Here is a 21814-nt window from a genome sequence, read left to right as displayed (position 1 = left end):
CAGAGCAATTCTCAGAATCATCGCCTTGTGGAAAAGCAGCCCCGGTGGAAAATAATAAAAAGTATAATAGTTAACAAGGACTGAGTGCTTATTATGTGCCAGACACATAACGAATCACTTTACATATATTATCTTCTTTAGTACTCATAATCTTAATAGGTAGTTTCTTTTATTAGCCGTGTTTTGCAACGGAAATAACTGAGGGCCCTTGGCTCCCCAGACATTAACCCTGATCACTCAGGCAGAAAGTGCTGGAACCAGGGTTTGAGCTCTGCTTATAGGTCCTGCCTCGTCACTTGGAGCCTCAGTACCTTTCATGTTGAAAAAGCCCCAGTGGCCCATAAAGTGAGGGGCCACCCCACTCTATAATGAAGCCCCAGTCAGATAACTGCACCCTTCCAGAGGTAGGGGAGAATGCTGAAAAATTCTGGAGCATTCCTCGGTCAAGGAGCATAGCGTGATGGTACCTGGTCCCTGAGTAAATCAAAGTGCTATTGGGGAGCTTTCTTGCATCACACAAGGTTCAGATTTGGGCTCAACACCAGGATGCAGCAGGGACCCTGGGAAGTGCCTTGACATCTCATCTGCCTCAGTTCTGGCACCCAGCACAGGTGCTCTGGTGCTTGTGAATGAGCCTCAGACAGGGTTCACGCTTGCTTTGGAATATGGGGCCAGGGCTAAGAGACTACTCAATATGAAGCAACTCCGGTCTGTGTAACACTATTTTAAGCCTCACAAAGACTTCTTTCCTCAATCCTAAACTTCTCCCATGTCATCAAACGTCTGCTGATAAGGCTTCACAGCTCCTTTGAACAAAGGGCAAAAGTCCTTAAGCAGCCTGAAAAGGATCAGCATGATCTACTACCTTACCTCTACAGTCATCCTCTAGCCACTCCCCCTTCATTTTTCCCCAAGCTGAATTCCTTCCTGTTCCTACTCAGGGCCTTCACATATGTTGGCCTCTTTGCCTAAGATGCTCTTCCCCCTACTCTTTACCTGGCTGTCCTCTAGTTACCCTCAGGTCTCAGCTTTCAAGTTGACATCCCCATCTCCACCTATCTAGGCTAGATGCCCCTCCTCTGTGCTCCCATAGCTCCCTGTACTTCTGTATTTCTGTATCCCAGGACTTATCACTGTATTATAGTTGCCTAGTTACTTGCCTCTATCCCCCACTAGGCTGTAAGCACTGTGGGCAGGGACCGTGTTTTATTCCCTGATGTTTCGCCAGGGTCTAGCGCAGTGCCTGGCAAATAAAAACACTCAGTAAATAGTTGCTGTATGAATGACTGGATGATGGAGGTCAGTGGGCCCAACCCCCTCTGGGGCCTGTGTTTTAAGATCCAATGCTATCCTGGTGCTAGCCTAAAGGGCAAATAAAGCTTTGGCTCCTACTGGGGCTGGGTGAGGAGAGTAGGCCCTCAGATTCTTCCTGAAACCCGTGACTTCAGCTATCTGGCCCCAGCTCTCCTGAAATGATAGGATTTTGGTGTGTAATTAGACTGAGCGTTTCTCTACCCAGACCACCCTCCTAGAGTCCCCCACAAATTGACCTCACTGGGCCTGCTTTTATGAAAGGTTTATTCCTAGTGCTAGGTCCCAATCTTCCAGGGCTCTAAGCACAATTAAACTGGGTGGGTAGGTGAGGGGAGACCCATTCAGATGCAGGGCCAGAAATGGGGCTCCCCATATCCCCACCCCTTTGGTCCCAGTCCCCTTCTCTGCAATGGGCACGCATTGAGGAGGGACAAAGGATATTGGAGGCAACATCATTGGCCCAGGGGAGCCCAAGAAGAGCTGCCATTGGCTGACAGGGCCTTTTGAGGCTCTGCCATTGGTCAGGGGGCACACCCCAGGAACTGGGATAGGCCTGAGGAGTGATGCCATTGGCCAGGGAGTGGTTTTTGTCATAGCCTTTGGCTGTGGAGTGGAAGGAAAAGATCTGGGAATGAAGCCCAGTGGCCAGGAAGATAAAGGACAGGGCAGCAGCTGCTGGGCCTGCAGACCTCCTGTCAGGCCCCAGCCAGGGAAAGGGAACCCAAGCCAGAGCGCAGGTGGCAAGGGATGTCCCATGTCCAAATCTCCCCCACCCTGGGACTGCCCCTCCCAATGTCCTTCTTGACAGCCAGGTTGGGCTGGAGTGGCTCACTGCTCCTCTAGCCAGGAGGGCTTCTCAGCTCCTGGAGGCCGCAGCTTGATGTTGAACTGCTGCAGGGTCTGCTCCAGTTGTTTCTGGTTCCCAGCAAAGTAGGCTGACACAGCATTGTGGAAGAGCAGCAGCTGCTTGTGCATCACCTTGATCTGGGGGTCCAGCAAGGTCAGCTGAGACTGGACTGACACCCTTCCTGAGGGGCTATGAGCCTGAGCCCAGACCAGGGGCACATGGACTCTGCTCTGATGGTGCTTTTGGAGTGGGGGCTGACCTCCATCAAGGGAGCCAAAGGATAAAAGCCAGTGTGATAGGAGAAACCTGACTTGATTGGCAGGGCCAGAGGTTCTGGCACCCAAGCTCAAGGGGTGGATTTTTCCCAGTTATGTTCTTGGGATCAGCAGCCAAATCCTCCAATAGAAAAGGGCCAGGGATCAGAGGGAGGGTGACGGGAAAGGTCCAGGGGTTGAGCGGGCTGAAGGAAGATCCCACGCCTTAGCCAGGCTGCATTTCCCCATCCAATAATGGGGAGGGGTGTTTTTTTTTTGGTGGGGGGGGGTCAGTGTTACAGATGGGAAGGTGGGCTGGGTCAAAGGGGTGGGGTTAGCACCTTGTTTTCTTCCAGGAACTTGAGCTTGATGGCCACATCTCCCCGCAGCTTCTCATATTTGTCCCGATGGGCCTGGAAAGTGGCCTGGGCACTCTCAAGTCGACCACGCATCCCTGCGTCACGGGGGCCTAGGCTCAGCTCCTCTAAGTCTGTCCGGTAGGCATCGTATTCCAGCCTGGGGAGGGGGTGATATGGGCTGGTCTCCACCCCTTTGCCCTCCACACATACTCTCCTTTCTTTTCTTAATTCTTATGCCCCTAAAGCTCAAACTTCCACCCATGCCAGCCAACGCCCCAAACCCTAGGCCCTGCCAGTGCGCACACCTGGCAGCCTCATACTGTTTGACAGTCATGAGTGTGTCTTCCATGGTCTTGGTTACCAACGTGTTGATGCTAGAGACAAAGAAGTTCACAGCCCCTAGCAGCGTCTCTCCGTTCTTGCACAGCAGCTTCTGCGTCTCTGCATTGTAGCCAAATTCCTCCTGAGGGCAGAAGGGAGGGACAGGCCTTGAGTAACATTCGGGGCTGTAGGGCCCTTCTTTCCCCTCCTCTCCCGGGAGGAACCAGCCATTGAAAGTGGAACAACCCAGCACTGCCTCCAGCAAGGCTCCCTTAGCCAGAAAGTTAGTGGGGCTGCCCTGGGGATGCCTGGGGCAGGAATGTGGGAGTGAGGGCCTCAGATGAAGTTCACAGGACTGGAGTAGGGAAAGCTAGTGCAGCAGGCAAAGAAGGGGCTCCAATTAGGCTGAGCACTGAAGGCATTCCTGTCAATGCAGAGAGGGGTACTTGTGAGGCACCTGGTGTGCCGCCTGCCCCACCCCCTCCAACTTCTGGACCTCCGTACAAGCCCGGGCCTCCACAGGTGGGTGCTGCTGGGGGCAGAGCTGGGCCCGCCCTGGAGGGGTTCTCCCTCTGGGCTGCAGGAGGGAGGGAGGCTGAGGGGTGACTGCCTGGCGGGCCCGGGCCCAGCCCCCACCCCCCCACCCCAGGCCTGGCTGAGGCACCTGAAGCTCTGGGGACTTCTGGCTGAGGTCAGCAAAGGCGTCCCCTAGTGCATGCTGGGTCTGCAGCAGGCTGTAGAGGTGGGCTGTCAGTGCCCGGCCCAGCTGCAGGACACTCTCATACTTGCGCTTTGTCTCACGCAGCAGCTCAATCTGCAGCTCTAGCTCCAGGTCCACAGTCCGGGAGCCTCGGCCAAATCGCTCTGATAACAGCTGCTTTGTACACTGATTGGGAAGTGAGGGAATAGGTCAGAGACCCTAGCACCCTGTCCTCCCAAAAGGTACCTACCCCAGCATCCCCAGGCTCCTAGTCTCAGCCATAGGTGGGACATTAGGATCTGGAAGATGGGGAAAAGGTACCCAGGGGAGTTTGGGGGAAGGGAGAGGTGCTTGAATCCCACCTTATATGTGTTGATGCCCCATTTCTTGACGATGTCAAACTTCTCTCCAGCGATGCCCCGAGCCACCTCATCTCCGGGGCCAGCAGGAGTGGTATTGTGAGATGGATGGCGGCCAGACCCTAAAGGATCAAGTTCTCTGACACCAGCCTCTCTCAGATACAATCAGACACCTCTGTGGTTCCGCCCATACTTCCCTCCCAGCACATGAAAATGACTTCCCTGAAGGAGCAGAAGCTAGAGACAATTAGAGTCTCCTACTCACTAGGAGGAACTCATACATTGTGCCCTGAGACCCAAAACCCAATATACATCCGGCCTCCTTCTGAAGTGGCGGTGGGGATTGAAGGAGGGAAGAGGGAGTTACTAGTGTACAGAGGTAGAGAAAACCGCAGGAAGTAGGCTGAGTATGGGGTGACTGATCAAGGATAGTGGGTCCGTCAAACAGAAAACCCGGCTGACGTTCCCATGTGGATACTAGTCAGTGTGAGATTCAGAGCTGTTTGTTCCTCTAAATGTTAGAGTCTAAAGTAAAACTCTGAGAAGCCTCACAAAGTTCCAAATCAGATTCAGGCTCCAGAGCAGGCGGGGGAGGCCTGTGAAACAGAGTTCTGTGCTTGACTTAGGTGGTGACAGCAGAGAAAGGACAAGTGGGGCTAAATGACAAGTGGGAGCAGATGGACAACTCTGGGAACTGGGCTTGGGCTGAGATTCCATAGGGTTCATACTAGCAGAGGTTCCCAGGATCTCCAGACATAATTCAAGCCTTCTTAGACATACTCTATGCTCCCTAGAACCACCACTCTCTCCCTCTCCGCTCGAGCTCCCTGTCCTGTTCTGATCATTCATACCTGTGGGGATGAGTCCATCACCAGAGCCCCCATAGCCACCAGACACAATGCTGGTTTCATTGAGGTTGGGTCCTGACACCATCACCTGCTGGAGGTCCTATAGGCCAGAGAAGAGGGGGGCTTCAGGAACATAGGGGCAGCTGAAGCATTTGGGGGGTGAAAACAAGCTTGGATTGAAGCATCATAGAGAGAGCACACAAGGGAAGTCTGCACAGAATCAGAACAAAGATTTGTAAAAAGATTGAAGGGAGATAGGTAAGTTAGGGGAAGGCTACTGGAATAGGGATGACAGTTCAGGGCTTATGAGTTGGGATTCCTCAATTGAAACAAAATGAAGAATCAAACAGAAGCACCTGCTCCAGCCCATCATCCTCAGGAAGCTGCCCAGCTTCACCATTCCCGTGGATGGGGATCTCCATTGTGGCTGCCTTCCCTAGGATCCCGTCCGTCATGGCTAGCGAAGGGACTGGAGTCAAAGTCTCTACCCCAGCGCCCTGCAAAGCCCAACACAGACAGTTCTGGAAACTGGCCAGTACTCCAAAGAGGAAGATCTCCCCTGCCATTTCGGAGGCTGTCCCAGGGTCTCAGTGTTCTGGGGTTTGGCCACTACTCTTCCCTGAAGTATATGTATTTCTCCCCTCCAAGGTGCGTATGTGTAACACGCACACCCAGCCCTCAGGTGTGCCTGACCTGAGGTCATGTTCTCATGAACCCCCCCATCCTACCAGGACTCTGGTGATCATTCATGCATTCAATCACTCAAAGGACATTTAATGAGTGCCTACTATGTGTCATGCACTATTTGAGGCAATAGAGATACAGCAGTGAACAAGAGAGATAAAGTCTGTGCTCTCAAGAAGCGTATGCCCATGCAGGTGTTTCTCCCCATCAGGAGATGAACCCCTTTCCCAGGGCTCAGGTGTGTACCCCCATTCAGGTACGTTCACCACTGCTTGGCCTCTCACACTCCTTTAGTGTTTCTTCCTCTTTCCTGCAGGGGGTCTTCCCCTCCTCCATCCCATGCACCTCCTCTTCCTCGGGCCCTCCCCCCTCAGGCCTTAGTTGAATCAGTTGGTATAAGTTCCCGACCTCTGGGAAAAGCCTTTTTTTCCCAGTACATAGGTAGGTGGTCCCTTCCAAAGTCAGTTATGTCTCCCCAGGTGTGTGAGTCTCCGCCCTCCCCCCATACACCTGGGCATCAGGTGTGTCCTCATCCTTCCCCAGGGTTCAGAGGCATCTTGCCCCCACGTCAGGTTCGTGCATTCAACTTGCCCTCGCCCACGCACGTCCCTCTCACCTCGGGCCGGGCCGCTCTTCCCCTCAGGGCGCCAGGCCCGGGCCGCGCGGGGACCTCGGGCTCCAGTTCCTGTCGCGATCCTAGCAGCAGGTCAGGGACTCGGCGGAAGTGACGTCCTCTCCCGGGCAGAAGAAGCCGGCCACGTCGCAGATTATGAGGGCGGAAGTGACGCTGGCATCTGGGGGCAGGGCTATCCTGGAGCCAACCTCTCTGTCCCTGGGGAGCCACGAGAGGTCACTTCCGGGGCGTTACCGAGAAGCTGTGAAGGAAGTGACGTAGGGCACGCGCCGGGGGCGTGATGGAGCAGCAGCAGCAACAGCAGCAGCAGCAGCTCAGAAACGTGAGTGGGAGCTTTAGGGCCATGCGTTCAGCTAGCATCCCTGTCTGCATGGCGGGAACCCCAAGGAACCAGGCATCAGAGGGCTGGGAACGTCGGGCCATGGGGTGCGGTCCTGGGAAAGCTCGGGCGGCGTGGCCTTGAATTGAGATGTGGCCCCTCTTCTCTGAGTTCCTTGTCCCCCTTCTTCCCAGCTGCGGGACTTCCTGTTGGTCTACAATCGGATGACGGAACTCTGCTTCCAGCGCTGCGTGCCCAGCCTGCACCACCGAGCTCTGGATGCTGAGGAGGTTAGGTGGGGGAACTGAGTAGGGAGATTACCCTCGATCCTCAGAATTAACCGTAGACTGCTTCCCTCTTCCGCCACTTCCCCTACCTCTGGCCCTGGCCTTTCTACAACCCTCGCCCCTAGGCTGGGTATGGGAAGGAAGGAGACGGACCTGAAAAGACACCTTTGGCTTCTACTTCCACCCTGTCTTCCTTCCAGGAGGCCTGTCTGCACAGCTGTGCTGGGAAGCTGATCCATTCCAATCACCGCCTCATGGCCGCTTACGTGCAGCTCATGCCTGCCCTGGTACAGCGCCGCATCGCAGACTACGAGGCTGCCTCATCTGTGCCAGGTGTTGCTGCTGAACAGCCCGAAACCTCGCCATCAGGGAGCTAGCCGTCCCTAACCCCGGGAAGGGAGGCACGGGATGGAGCCTCAAATTTAAGGAGCCAGTGGACCTTGGGCTGGGTGCAACCTGTATATAGAAAGTGAAGAGTTGCCTGAGAGGTGGGTACTGTTGCTCCTTTTCCTGGAGCTAATAAACCCACTTTTACTCTGTTTGGTTTATAGTCTGGGCAAGGAAGCTTTGCCCACTTGATTGGCACCATCTTTATATTCTGTCAGGATGCTTCAGCCCTGGCAGCAGAGAAATTGCCTTCAACGTGTAGAAGGAAAACCTCAGCATTCCCAGGCACCTGGTTAAAGCGACGTCTGTGGGTACAATTTTAAGACTGGTAATAGCGACAAGAAGTTGGTTTCTGCCCAGATGACAGAAAATGGGAACTCTGTCTAGCTGTCCTTAAATCTGTCTGACTTAAATGGCTCACTTAGAGATATCTAAGGACAGCAGATTAAGAATCCACGGGGCTTTTAGGCGCTACCTCCTGGGAAGTCAGTAGCCTCAGACAGAGATGAAACCTGTAAGAATTCTGGGGTGTTCTGGAACGTCAAACACTTCCTCAAGTTGTTACTTAATATTTTCTGTCTTCTTAGGATGAGCAGTAAAATTTTTAAACAAAGAAGGTCTGTGTGCTTGTCTTCAGGAGCAGTCAGAAAGGGGAAAACTTGTGGAACCATATTCTGCAATACAGTCAGACTTGAGGGATAAAAACCTAAGGGAGAAGTAGATGGTGATGGTTATGGGAAAAAAAGGGAGAAAGCCAAATCTTCAGGACTTCTTGAATGTTACCTTAATGTCTCACTGCTTGTCTGAAATGTCCTGATTCCATCTCTTAGTCTACCCCACATTGTTCCCACTGTGCCTGTTCTGTGATTTCTAATTTCAACCTGTCTGTTCTTTCCTCGTTATTTCCCTCCATGTGGAATTTACTTCTGTATTCAGCAATCTGAGTGGCCTATACATTACTGAATTTTCTTGCCATTTTTGTGTCCTTTTTGTATCAGCTGTTTTAACACTTCTGTTCCTCCATTCACACTGCTAGAGAAAAAGCTGTGTAGTGAATGCCACTAAATATTCAAGGTCTCCAACCTCAACCAAGCCCTCATTACAAACAAGCAACCCTTTGTGAGTTCCTGGTCTGTTTGCTCTCCTAATCACTACGTCAGTTATTTTACACCTTCATTGCTCTCCTTAATCCCCTACCTCACCCTTGACTATTCCCCATCAGGTGACCATGTTTGATTTTTAAAATGGAAGTAGAACTTCTTAGACATTGGCTCCCACAGTCATTAAAAAAAAAAGAACGAAATAAAAGAAAACTTACAACCATCCACAAAGCAGATGTTTTCTCTCCTGTACAGATCAGAACGTTGAAATTCTCTGGTAGCAGACCCTGTCTGAAAATGCAGACCTGTCTTTAAATTCTTTTACTGCACCAGGCTGCCTTTCAAAATATCTGTTGAGCACCCACTTTTTATAGGTTCTGGTCTTGGTATTATCCCCAGTTAACAGATGAGGAAGCAAGAATTCAGTATGTACCAGAAGCCCACCTTATACACAGTTACCTATTGAGAAAAGTGGCTCTAATCAGCTTTTTGCCTCATTAGCTGAACAAACCTTGAACAGAAAGGTTTGCTATGACCCTTCCTTAATAAAAAAGTTGTTGACCAGGAACTTTCCTACTGAGTGGCTTCATGTCTGCCCAATAAAGGTCTCTCCTTGAAAAGTGTAAATGCAGGTAAAGCAGCTTGTGAACTTTGCAATTCCCAGAGACAGGAATGCGGACCTGAGATATTGTTCTGATGGTGGGAGGCTTCTTCTACATCGATATTTATGTATATCCCTGCAATAAACTTCCATTGTGAATTATCTATGTTTCCATGTCACATAATTAGTAATTGCTGGAGAAGGGCTAGGAACACAGATCTGTCTGACTCTAAAGCCTATGTCCTTTGAACTTCCAGAGCTTATATTTGCCTGCTCATCTGCAGTCAACCTTTCCCTAGGCATGGAAAGACAAGTGTCCCTCAGTCTGATCCACCAAGACTTTTTAATCTCCTTTCCTTTCTGTTTATAAATAGGTTCAATACTTACGAAAAGAACCTTATTCCTACTATCTGTCTTCCTTTGTCACTGAAATCTCCTTCAGGTCTTACCATAACGTCTTAGCCATTGGTATAATGAGCAATGTGATGTTTCAAGCACAACACGAGGATAAATGTTGACAAAGCATTATCCCTTTATCACAAACACTATTTGAGACAGGGTTGTTCTTGCTATTGTGGCTTCAGAACTTAACTGCCTACTCCTTTGCAAAGTCTAATTCCTTTGAGCCTATTCAACTATACCACTCTCATTACTTATCTGTAGTAACTGCCACTCTCCTACTTTCCTCTACATAGCTAGCCGTTGGTCTTCCTCTTGATACTTTAGTGTTACACAAAGTGTTTTTGTCTCTTAGTTCCTTGACCCAATCTCTAATGATTTCTACTGTCTCAGCTACTCTTACTTACATCCTTTCCGTTGTCGTTGTCACCACCCCAAACTGCTCCATCTTCAAAACACTATTACTTGCATCTTATTCACTGACTGTATTCCTTCTACTTTGTTTATTGAACTATTCCTCTACCATTTTTTTTTAATTTCACTGCAGCATTCAGACCATTGCTTCTACATTCTCTCCATTAACACCTTCCTGTCTTTAGATTCCTGTCGAGCTTAAATTCTAGTCATTCTTGGGACTTTGCTGGTCGTCCAGTGGTTGAGACTCTGCACTTCCACTGCAGGGGGCCTGGGTTCGAACTCAGCTCCCGAACGCCATGGGGCGTGGCCAAAAACAAAGTCCTTATTAAATTCTAGTAATTCTTTTGGAATAGGCTAAATTTCCTTCCCTCTCATTTCTTTGTTGGACTTGGGTAAAATGAAACATTTGTGCCTGCATTTAGACATCTAAAAACTGCCCAAGGTAATGACTATAGAGCAGATTTATATCACTATGAATCCATGGTTATCAACTTCAAATGGACTCTGAGGCCCTGTAATCCCACTAGATTTTTCTAGTTGTCTTTCCTGTTCCCTGCAATGACTATTTCAAACCAATATTCCTTTTTTTTTTTTTTTTTTGAGAGGCCACTGTTGTCGCCTCTCCCGTTGCGGAGCACAGGCTCCAGATGCACAGACTCAGCGGCCATGGCTCATGGGCCCAGCCGCTCCGCGGCATGTGGGATCTTCCCGGACCGGGGCACGAACCCGCGTCCCCTGCATCGGCAGGCAGACTCTCAACCACTGCGCCACTAGGGAAGCCCTCCAATATTCCTTTTTTTAATACAAATTTATTTATTTTATTTATTTTTTGGCTGCGTTGGGTCTTCTTTGCTGAGCATGGGCTTTCTTTAGTTGCGGTGAGCGGGGGCTACTGATCATTGCGGTGCATGGGCTTCTCATTGCGGTGGCTTCTCTTGTTGCGGAGCACAGGCTCTAGGCACGTGGGCTTCAGTTGTGGCACGTGGGCTCAGTAGTTGTGGCTCATGGGCCCTAGAGCGCAGGCTCAGTAGTTGTGGTTCATGGGCTTAGTTGCTCCACGGATCTTCCTGGACCAGGGCTCGAACCCACATCCCCTGCATTGGCAGGCAGATGCTTAACGACTGCGCCACTAGGGAAGCCCCAAACCAATATTCTTAAGCCTCTTATTATCCCCACGATTCTCTTCACTTTCTGCAGGTAACCTTATTCTAACTTCATAGGCAAAAGTAGAAGCTATCAGGAGCTTCCGCAACATCTTGCAACTCAAAACTTGGTCACCCATCTACATCTGCATCATTCTCTCCTCTTTCCCTCCCGTCTAAACAGAACAAGTATCCCTCTTACGGCCAGTGCCTATTCCTGTGCACTGAATCCTAGTCCTTCCTTCTTTGGAGATCTCTGACTTTTTCCCACTTTACTAAATTCTCATCAGTGTTTAAGCATGCCAAAGACTCCCGTTGCAACAAACAAACCACTCTACCTCACAGGTACCGTCCAGTTTTTTTCCATTTTACAGCTAAACTCAAAACGGTGGATACTTTGGTCTTCTCCACTCCCACTTCTCTGCCCACTCTATTTTGACTTCTGTAACCTTTATTCTATTGAAATAGTTCTTCCTGAGGTCACCCTAGCTCACCAAGTGACCTTCATATCCCTAAATCCAGTGGTTATTTCCTCAGCTTACTTCACTTCTTAGTGGCATCTGGTACTATCGACTTGTTCCTCATGGACACTCTCACTGGTGTCTGTGATTCCACTCGTGTTCTCACTACTACCTCTGGCCACAGCTTCTTAGCCTCCTTTGCGGGCTTACCCACCTCCAGCCATTAAATCTAAAAGTTTCTCAAGGTCCTGTTATTTCTCTAATTTTTCTGGGATTGTTTCATCCCCATTTTGAGCATTAGTCACTGATAATTCAGATCTCTCCTGTGAGCTACTCGATTTGACATCTCCACTTAGGGGTTTCAAAAACATCCCAACTCAACATGTTTCCTCATAAACTTTCCTCCTATGCCTGGTACTCAACCAGTTGCAGAAACTAGAAACCTCACTCATCCCTTCACTCAATTACCAAATCCTATCAGTTTACATTTCTAAAAGTCCCTTGATTCTGTCTGCTTCTCTTCATCTTCACAATGTCCCACCAAGATTATTGCAATTCCTGCTTCTTCCCATATCCACTTCTGCACCCCTCCAATCTGTTGTCCATTCATTGGCCAGAAGACACAAACTGATGCTTAAAACCTTGCAGTAGCTTCCCATTAGGATTCAAAACTGACATTCTACACATGACCTACAAGGCCCTGCATGATCCAGCCTCCCCCATCCCGCCCCCCACCCACTTCAGCTTAATCTTGTCAGTAACTGTCAAACACTGGACAGTTAATGCTGTTTGTTGAACTGAATTGAATGGAACTGAACCACACCTCACTCCCTCTCTGTATTCTAACCACTCTGGCCTTTCAGTTCCTCTAGCCAGTCATACACTACTCCATCTCAGGGCCTATCTGCTGTCTCCTGACTTGGAATGCTTTCCCCCTTACTCTCCCTACCTAATTTCTACTCATTCTTGAGTACTTAGTTCAAATACTGTTTCCTCAAATAACACTTCCCAAACTCCAGCTCCCGTAAATGCTTATGTTTTTGGCATGTAGCACTTGTACACTTGGTAAGTATCAATATAAACCCCATGAGGTCAGAGTCCTTGTCTGTATTGCTCACAGTTGTATCCTCATTACAGTGCCTGACGCATAAAAGTGCTTGATAAGTATTTGTTGAACGAGCATCTTTCAGTCTCTTCCTAGCTCAATCATGCCACCGTTTCTTACGGCTGACTGATTACCCTTTTTAAAAGCGCACCCCATCCTCCCCTCGGACATTCCTGACCCTCTTTCCTTCCCACAACACCGTCACTTCTCACATATGCAGAGTTTACTCACTTTGCTTATTATTTGTGTCCTCCCCCACTAGAATGTCAGCTCCATAAATCAGGAATTTTTGTCAGTGTTATTATTTAAATTGGTGCCCAAGCACAATTGATACTCCACAAATATTTGTTGACAAATGAAGGCAAGAGAGAATATTACCAGAGCAAAGGTCTACAGCTTGGCTCTAGAGGGAGGAGGATCATCTCTTATTGGTAACAAGAAGGAGGGAGGAATGGATGAGATCAGATCTAAGTAGTTTTTTGATTTGGTTTTGGAAGATTGAGAGTTCCTTTTAAATAGCTTGTGTAACGGTTAGTTTTATGTGTCAGTTTGGCTAGGTTACAGTACCCAGTTATTTCATCAAACATTAACAATAGAGGTATTGCTGTGATCGTATTTTATAGATGTGGTTAACATCTATAATTAGTTGACTTGAAGCAAAAGAAACTTCCCTCAATAACATGGGTGGGCTTCATCTAATTAGTTGAAGGCCTCAAGAGCAAAAACTGAGATTTCCCAGAAAAGAAATTCTGCCTCAAGATTGCAACATTAACTCCTGCCTGAGTTTCTAGCATGCTGACCTGCCCTACAGATTTTGGACTTCCCAGCGCCACAGTCGTGTGAGCCAATTCCTTAAAATCTCTCTCTCTCTCTCTCTCTCTCTCTCTCTCTCTCTCTCTCTCTCTCTATATATATATATATATATATACACACACACACACACACACACACACACACACACACACCACACACACACCCCCCCCATCCATCTTTCTTCCTCCCTCCCTCCCTCCATTCCTCCTCTGCTTTTTTTCCCTGGAGAACCCTGACTGATACAGCATCTACATTTTTTTTTTTAACTTGGAAGTGAAGTTAGCAGTAAAGCCAAAGAAAATGGAAGGTGGGAAAGTACAGCAGAATGTTTGAAATAGTCATTGCACAGAATGAGAGAGTGAACTGACAAAAGGAACATAATTAGATTATTAGGTAGTGTTGAAGGCTCAGTAGAGGTTACTGAACAGAATTCCCTTTTGGCTTTGTCTGTCTGGAAAACTTTTTTTTAATTGAAGTATAATTGATATACATTGTTATATTAGTTTCAGGTGTGCAACATAGTGATTTGACATTTATGTACCTTATGAGATGTTCACCACAGTAAGTCTAGTCACCATCTGTCACCATTTTAAGTTATGACAATATTATTGACTGTATTCCCTCTTCTGTGTATTACATCCCATAATTTATTTTATAACTGGAAAAAGCTATTATTTTAAGGCCTAAAACTTTAAGGCCTACCTGTAATTCTTCCTTGCCCTTTCCAGGAAGGATTCTTATTTGTGCCCTCATTGAACCCTTCTTTGTCTCGTTCACCATTACGTCCCCAGCACTTGGTAGAGTGCCATAAACAACAACAAAAGCACATAGCTCACACAAATCAGTTATATCACGTGTGTATTATCTACCAGGCTCTAGTCTAAGCATTTTATATACATTAACTCATTTAATTCTCACAACAACCCTGTAAAGTAGGTACTACTGTTATCTTCATTTTACACAAAAAAATAAGATTGCAGTAAAATATCCCATGACTAGCAAGTGGTGGAGTCAGGTTTTCAATCCAGTCAGTGTGACTTCCAGAGTCTGTCCTCTTTCTCACTAATGAAGATTGATTGCTATACATTTATGCATTTGTTCCACAAATACTTTCTGATCACCTACTCATGGTGCCTAGCACTAGGGGCTGGCGGTACAGCAGAGAGCAGTCAGAACCTGCCACCGTGGAGCTTATACTTCTAGTCAGGGGAAACAGACAATAAGCAGTTAAGTAAGTATTGATATGAGAAGGTAATAAGTGCTATGCGGAAAATTAATGCAGGGTAAGAAGGATAAGGAAGGTGGGGAGAGTGTTGCTGTTTTAGGCTGGGTTGTCAGAGAAGAACTCACTAATGAGGTCTCCTCAAGCAGAAACTTGAAATGAGGGGGGAAGCCTTGTGGACATCTGGAAAAAGAGTGTTCACTGTGGTATCAGCCTCTACTTGCCCATAGCATCCATTGTCCCCTTCTTCCTTTACTAATAGAACCCCTGACTTTAACCTGGGCAGATGGTGGCTGAAAATAAAGATCAGATTTTGCAGCTTTCCTTGCAGCTAGGTGTGTCCATGTGATTGAGTGATGCATGCATTGCCAGGTTGTGCCCTTAAGGGTAAGGGTATGCCTTCTCCTACTCTTTCCCCCATCTCACTACTTGGGATGGGGCCCAACACACATGGTGGTGAACTGTCTTGGACCTCGAAGATAAGGACCACTTTCCTGGAGAAGGCAGAACAACTAAAAGGCTGCCGTATTAGCCCTGGAGTACTTATTCCTGGACAGTTGTGTGAGAGAAAAAGTAAGCTTCTATTATGTTTAAGCCATCGTATTTTGGGGGTCTTTTTGTTATTACAGCATATGTGTAGTAGACAGAATGTTAACATGGTGCCCAAGATTTCCCACCCCCTGTGTACACACCCTGTATAATCCCTAGGACTGTGAATATGACAGATTTTACTTCTGTGATTAGGTTGTATTATATGACATACTTGACTGTAAGAAAGGGGGATTATCTGGGTGGGCCTGGCCTAACCACATGAACTTTTTAAAAGCAGGGAGTTTTCTCTGGCTGGTTGCAGAAGAGAATGTCAGAAAGACTTGAAACATAAGAAGGATCTGAGGTGCTGTTGCTGGTTTGAAGATGAAGGTGCCATATGGCAAGGAAGACAGGTGGCCTCTAGGACCTGAGAGTGGCCCCTGAGGCCCAGGAGGAAACAGGGACCTCAGTCCCACAACCACAAGAAACTGAATCCTGTCAACAACAAGAATGAGCTTGAGGATTTTCCCCCAGAGCCTCCAGACAAGAGCTCAGCCCAGCTGACCTTTCAGGCTTACAATATCCTGAGCAAGGAACCCAGTCAGGCCATGCTGGGCATCGATGTACAGAACTGTGAGATACTAAATGGATGTTGTTTTAAAGCTGCTTAGTTTGTGGCAATTGGTTACACAGCCACAGAAAACTTCTCTGTCTTCTAAATGAACCGTAAGCAGAGATGTACTGTATGAAGGCTCTAGGGGGTGGGGGGTGGAGCATGCTCAGTGTGATCCAGGCACAGAGGAGTGGTGTGAATAGGGATAGATGGACAAAAGCCCACAGAGGTAGCAGCCAGCTGATGAGATAGCAAATTGTAGGCTGTGTAGGACTTCGGCTTTCCTGAGGGAGTGAGATGATAAGGCATTAGTGAGTTTTGAGCAGAGGAGTGATAGGATCTGCCTGTATTTGAAAAAGGTCACTGGCTGCTCTGAAAAGAGCAGATTGTAGGGGCAAGGGAGGAAACAAAGAGACCAGTTAGAAGTCTATGGAATAATCTAGGTGAGAGGTGATAGTGGCCTAGACCAAGGTTTAGCTCTTAGGGTGGTGAGAAATAGTTGGATTTTGGATATATTTTGAAGCTATAGCTTAACAAAATTTGCTAAAGCATTAGACATGGGATGTGTGTGGGGGGAGAGGGGAGTCAAAGGTGATGCTAAATTTTGACCCAAGCGACTGGAAGAATGGACTTGCTATTTACCGAGATGGGGAAGACAGTGAAAGGAACAGGTTTGTTTGGAAGGGAGGCAGTTAGGAGTCTGGTTTTGGACATTTTAAGTTTTTAAGTTTGGGATTCTTATCAGATTTATAAAGCAGAGGTGGGACTCTATCACGTGCTGAATTTCTATTCATTGTTAATCATTCAGGTGTTCCCCCCACCTCCAACCCCAGTTTTGAGTTCCCTGTGATCAAGGAGTTTGTCTTGTTTGGGTTTTTTGCAGGGGGTGAGGTGGGCTAGGCGGATACGTGCGAGTGTGTGTGGGGTTGGGGAGTGTCCCAAAGACAGCTTGCTGGTGCCCGTGGCAGCTTACAGGCTCACTAATAGATAAACAGGCACGTGCATTACACCTGCCCATGACACCCTTAGGATTGCAACTTCCCCAAATCAACCACGTAGCTCTTTTCCAGACCCAACCGGTCAGACGGCCTGTTCCCAAGGCCTGCAGGCAGCCTGTAGGTTTGGCCTAGGCTCGGCCCTCCCCCCTAGGCCCCGCCCCTTTCTGGCTTCGCCCGAGGTCTCAAAGGAGGCTCGGGCCTCAAGCGACCCAGTAACTGTTCTCACCGCTGGGAGGGGGTGGGGCTGCGGGTGAGTTTGCTGCTGAGGGTCAGCTTCCTTTCGCACCGCTCTCCGCACCGCCCCCAAGACAACGGCTCTCTCCACTGCCCCCAGGCATGTCCCCTTCTCCTGCGCTCCTACGCATCCTCCTCCCCTCCGTTCCCCCCCCTCCTCTTCCTTCTTTCCTCCTCCTTCCAGCCCGGCCCTCTCCGCTCTACCCCGCGCCCCACTCCATCCAACCAAGTAGTTCTCTGTACCCACGCCTCTGCTTTCTGTCCTCAACACATCCCTCAGCCCATGGGCAAATGGGACTGGGGCTTCGCTGCCTCTGAGTGACGACGTGTTCCTCCCTTCAGGCGATCGCCAGGCTCCAATCCCAGTGACAGTTCCCTGCTGTTCTAAGGTCCTCTGAGTGAGCCCTTTCGGTGTGTGTGTCTACAAGTGATCACACGTGTGTGTGCCAGTCTCTGGGTGGAGGTGGCTGTGTGTAGAGCGAGCCTGTGCCTAGGACCCAAGTCTAAGTTCATCCATTTTTCCAGCAGGCACTTCCCCATGAAACCTCACCAGCAGATACCGCTCTCTTCCCTTCCCTTGCCTCCTGTGCCCCTTTGGCCAGGTGAGGGGACAATGTTCTGGGCAGTGGGAAGGGACTTTTGTGCAGGGAGGGCCCTACCTCTGTCCTGGGCCTGCTTTTTACCAGTCTTTGGGGGAGTCTGTGGGGTCCGTTGAGGGTCCCAGGAAAGGCCCTCTGCTGGTCTAGCTCTGCCCTGCAGCTCCATCCATTTTCCTGTCCTAAGTCCCTCCTTTCCCCTTTCTCCCAATCCCTTTGACCCTGCCCAGAGCCTAAGCCCCCTTCTCTTGCCCTCTCTTGGGCTGAACTAAGCAGGTGAGATCCAGCAACCAGGAACCTGGAACTGGCAGTCGGATCCTGAGCGGTGGGCAGGGTCAGTTCGACAGCAGTTGAATGCCTGGCTCCTCTTGGTCTCGGATGAAGAGGCGTCATCGAAAGCCCTTGAATCTCGGCACTCTGTAGGTGTCCTAGACAAAGCAGAGCAGCCCTGGGCCTGTCAGGGAAAACAGAGGCAGTTCCTGAAGGCAGTGACTCAATCAGGGCGGCCTGCAGTGCTGGAGCTCCTGGTAGCTGAGCTCCAAACTCTGTTCTCAGCAGTGCTGCAGGATGGCAGCCCTGCAGCTTGGTAGTACATGTACGCAGTGCTGGGTCTGCTGCCTCCATATCGTGCGCTGCTTGTTGGTCGCCTTGATTTGCTGCCTTTCCTGGAGCGGCTGTACCGCTGGGCACCCTGGGTCCAGGCCCAGCTCCAGCTGGACCTGCTAGGTGCCATAGACCAGGCCTTTCCCCGAGACACCTCTTTGTTAGAGGGCACCTCCCATGTTGACTGCTATCCCCAGAAGCATAGGTTCCATCACGGGCCCCCATGCCCAGCCTGCCCTTTTGTGCAGGCCCGGTGGGGAGGGCAGCAAGTAGAGGAGGGGCTGGCCACATGGCTACGACCATTGACACTGCCTGAGCTACAGCACAGCCTGGGTATTGTTGGTACTGAGGTGGCCCTGGAAGAGGCCCACTGGCTAGATGGCCTTAGCCTCCTGCCCTTGGCACTAGCGAGGGACATCCCTGTACAGTATGAAAGCAGTGACAGTGACAACGCAGAAGAGGAGCCTGTCGGAAGAAGAGAGACTAAGTAAGTGAGGGACCTAGTCTGGGGCTTTGAGCAAAAGAGAGAAAGAACCCTCTTCCTTTCTGTCTGCAAAATAAACCCAGTGGTCTCAGTGTTAATCCACATAAGGAAATGCAGAAATGAATGAAAATCAAAAGTCAACGATGAGGAAGCCAAAGCTTCAGACAATAGCTTGAGTTTCCAGAGTTTCTAGACTTCTTTTTCATATAGTGCTTAGTTGTTTTTCTCACTTGTTCGTAATCCCTGAGTCTTGCCTCTGGGCCTACCTAGTGCTGGGTGCTGGATGTTTGATCCAGGTCCTTCCCTCGTGATGCTCCTAGGTGAGTGCTTGTCTGAGGACCCTTCCCACTCATGTCTGTGTGAACTAAGCCAGCTCCAAGGCACATTACATTTGGCAGCACTGACAGATAGGACTTTCATTCTGATCTTCCAGAGCCTTCTTCCTGCCCTGCGAGTGAGGGGATCCTGGCCCCTGGAGTGGTGATTTTCTCCCCAGTCTGGCTCTCACTGCTCTCTTCAGGGTTTCAGAATGCCTACAGAGACCCCCTCTTCTGAGAGTTCTCTAACTCTAATCTTGGAATTTCTCCCTGTCCTCTGGCCAGCTTGTCTGTGACATATTCACTGTCTGGGAAGAAGGGTAGTTTTACCTTTAATCTAGCTTGGCTTTCTCAATTTTTGCTCTAAGTTAATGGCTGGGTCAAGTTTTTCCTGAAATCTTAATGGTGGGCAGATAGGCAGGCTCCTGGGGGCCCGATGACAGGTGGCCAGTGCCAACAGCGTATGCCTTCAGTAACCCCAGCAGACTCTTCTTTTCAAAGATCTTCCCTGTGCCCTAAGTATAAGTCTCCTTTCCTGGGGGAACCTAACTTGAGTGAGAATGGGCTGAGATGTTGGCAAGAAGCCAAGTTCTTTGTCCACTCTTTGGAGCTGGTGGTAAACCTCTGAGGCCTAGCTAATGTGACTTAATTTGTACCATGTTCCCCAGGACTGGCCTCCCAGGCATTGATGCATTCAAGAAGTATTATTGGTTATCTAATATATGTCAGGAACTGCTAGATGGTGAGGATACAGAAGTGGTAAGATAGACTCAAGCTCTTCCCTGGGGTTTTACAGCTTAGTTAAGGGAGATAGATGTTAAGTAAGTTGATTTAAGTAAAATATCATTACAATTTGTGTTAAGTGCTATAAAAATCAAAGAACACTGCCTTTCCCCTGGCTGCTGCTCTGGAGTGTGTGTGTGTGTATACACATCAGAGTTAGGGGAAAGCACATCAGAGGAGTTTGGGTTTAGATTAGGGTTAACAAAATATCTTGAAGATTAGGAGGTGAAAGAAAGAGGAAAGTTTCAAGGAGGAGGGAGCAGTCGGTAGTGTTAAATGCTACCGAGGCAAGTAAGAAAAATCTGAAAAATACTCATTGAATTTAGCGATAAGGAAGAGGTTGGTGAGAGTGGTTTCAGTGGAGTTTTGTGAGGAGGAAGGCAGATTGTAGTGCATACAGGAGTGAATGGAAGGTGAAGAAGTGGAAATCACGTTTTGTTATTCTTTCATGAAGCTTGGCTTGAAAGGGAAAGGGAGAGATTAGGACAGCAGATTGAAAGAATAGTGGTATCTGAGTAGGACTCAAAAAATGGAGAGATGTTTATGGTCTTTAAGACAGTGCTTGAGAAGCAAGTGCTCAATAAATATTTGTAGAGTGAATGAATAAATATAGGCTAACAGTCAAAGAAGAAGAGATTGAAAATACATCATGAAGGGAACTTCCCTGGCGGTCCAGTGGTTAAGACTTCACCTTCCAATGCAGGGGCTGCGGATTCGATCCCTGGTTGGGGAGTTAAGATCCCACATGCCTCGGGGCCAAAAAATCAAAGCATAAAACAGAAGCAATAAAGACTTAAAAAAAATGGTCCACATCAAAAAAAAAATCTTATAAAAAGAAAAAATACATCATGAAGATGGGATAAGTGATCCTGAGCACAAATGGAGGAATTAGCCTTGCAGAGAAGAAAGTCACTCCTTCCTCGCAAATTAGGAGACAAGATTAGGATGGAAATATGTACAGATAAATGTGTGGAAAGGCAGCTGAACTTGAGGGAGTTATTTAATGGCTGAGAGCCTCAGTTTTCCCTGGTCAGAGATGGAGGCAGAGAAGGGGGCTGGGAGCTCAGCAGGGCTGGGCATAGGTGGGGGTGGGGTGGGTAGGTTGAGGCCTGGAATAGCAGCTGAGAAGACTGCAAGGGGTAGCTCCCTGAGGACTTGTACTAAGACATTGAGCAGAGTGAGCTCACAGATGAGACTGGACACCAGGAATCCATAGAGGAGCTGATGACATTCCGTTGTTCCAAGATCTTCTGAACCTACTTAGATCATGTAGCACTTTAATTATTGAGGAAATGAATCTTTAATAGCAGTTACACCATTAAAATGTCGTGATCTGACGTCAAAATCATAAACCCTACTGTTGATGTGAACTTTAGAATAGGATTGCATTGTATCCCTGGGGTAACTTGTTCTGTTGATCTAGATTTGGGTCAATTAATGACACGAATATACTTTGACTGATTAATTTTTCAGAGAGTTTTTGGTTTTTTTGTGTGTGTGCTCTAACCAAAATTATTAGCCCAGGTAATTGACTTTTGGCTTCTTGAATAATTAATTTTAATACCAATTTTATCGACTGGTAGGGGGTAGGAAGATGGATGGTACTGGTGCAGGCTTGAGTGGGCTGAAGGATGCATCATCAGATCCCGGCTGGGAAGAGATGGATGTGAAGCTGGAAGTTGGGTGATGACGGAGGAAGAGTAAGAAAGAATCACAAGCATGGAGATCACGCAGGGTTGGAAAGCGGGTATAATGGGGGCAAAGATAGGAGATCAAGAACGTTAGGAGGGCTGCCAGAGGGAAGAAATCCAGGACCGTGGGCCTGCAAGGTGATGAATTGGGACAGCCAAGTATTCCCATTACTTTTACTCAGTAATGTGTAATACTGACGTCATAGTAATCACAGTCAATCCAGAATAATTATTCACTTATCAGAAAGGGAGAGGTTATTCACACACAGGTGTACGAATATAGTTGCCTGACTGTATCTCCTCATGGGCTACATTTGCTCAGTTTGTGAACCTTCGGGTGTAGATGGTCGACAGGCTCTGACAAGGTCACATCGGTCCTCTCAGGCACCTG

General features: G+C 48.5%; 3 protein-coding genes across 5 annotated transcripts in view; 2 read left to right on the top strand and 1 right to left on the bottom strand.

The window, feature by feature from the left end:
• Window positions 1-1561: 1561 nt before the first annotated feature.
• ARFIP2 (ARF interacting protein 2) lies at window positions 1562-6417 on the bottom strand. 2 transcript variants are annotated; one of them, XM_081241300.1, is made up of 8 exons: window positions 6303-6417; window positions 5359-5499; window positions 5006-5102; window positions 4158-4276; window positions 3760-3981; window positions 3080-3237; window positions 2757-2931; window positions 1562-2298 (listed from the first exon to the last, which is right to left on the bottom strand). In XM_081241300.1, exons 2-8 carry the CDS (start codon window positions 5455-5457, stop codon window positions 2143-2145), a joined length of 1026 nt encoding a protein of 341 aa, XP_081097426.1. In that variant the 5' UTR covers window positions 5458-5499; window positions 6303-6417; the 3' UTR covers window positions 1562-2142. The 2 variants fall into 2 exon arrangements, with proteins under 2 accessions (XP_081097426.1, XP_081097425.1); XM_081241299.1 differs by lacking the exon at window positions 5359-5499 and having other exon boundaries at window positions 6303-6386.
• A 139-nt stretch (window positions 6418-6556) lies between these two features.
• On the top strand, window positions 6557-15420 carry TIMM10B (translocase of inner mitochondrial membrane 10B). Of its 2 annotated transcripts, XR_014016322.1 has the most exons (4): window positions 6557-6642; window positions 6834-6929; window positions 7127-7414; window positions 15403-15420. XR_014016322.1 is itself a non-coding variant. In XM_081240030.1 (3 exons), the coding sequence occupies exons 1-3, from the start codon at window positions 6601-6603 to the stop codon at window positions 7301-7303; spliced, it is 315 nt and encodes a 104-aa protein (XP_081096156.1). In that variant the 5' UTR covers window positions 6557-6600; the 3' UTR covers window positions 7304-9147. The 2 variants fall into 2 exon arrangements, 1 of the variants encoding a protein (XP_081096156.1); XM_081240030.1 differs by lacking the exon at window positions 15403-15420 and having other exon boundaries at window positions 7127-9147.
• A 943-nt stretch (window positions 15421-16363) lies between these two features.
• DNHD1 (dynein heavy chain domain 1) overlaps window positions 16364-21814 on the top strand; it is a gene marked incomplete at both ends in the record, with an annotated part of 61981 nt that continues 56530 nt past the window's right edge. Inside the window, 3 exon segments of the mRNA XM_081240687.1 lie at window positions 16364-16388; window positions 17822-18132; window positions 18136-18635. Of these exon segments, the coding sequence (XP_081096813.1) occupies window positions 16364-16388; window positions 17822-18132; window positions 18136-18635 (836 nt within the window).

The sequence above is a fragment of the Mesoplodon bidens genome, assembly GCF_964165515.1.
Source record: "Mesoplodon bidens genome assembly, chromosome: 7".
Taxonomy (NCBI): domain Eukaryota; kingdom Metazoa; phylum Chordata; class Mammalia; order Artiodactyla; family Ziphiidae; genus Mesoplodon; species Mesoplodon bidens.
The sequence above is the reverse complement of the archived record's forward strand: the minus strand, read 5'-3'. Positions and strand labels throughout refer to the sequence as shown.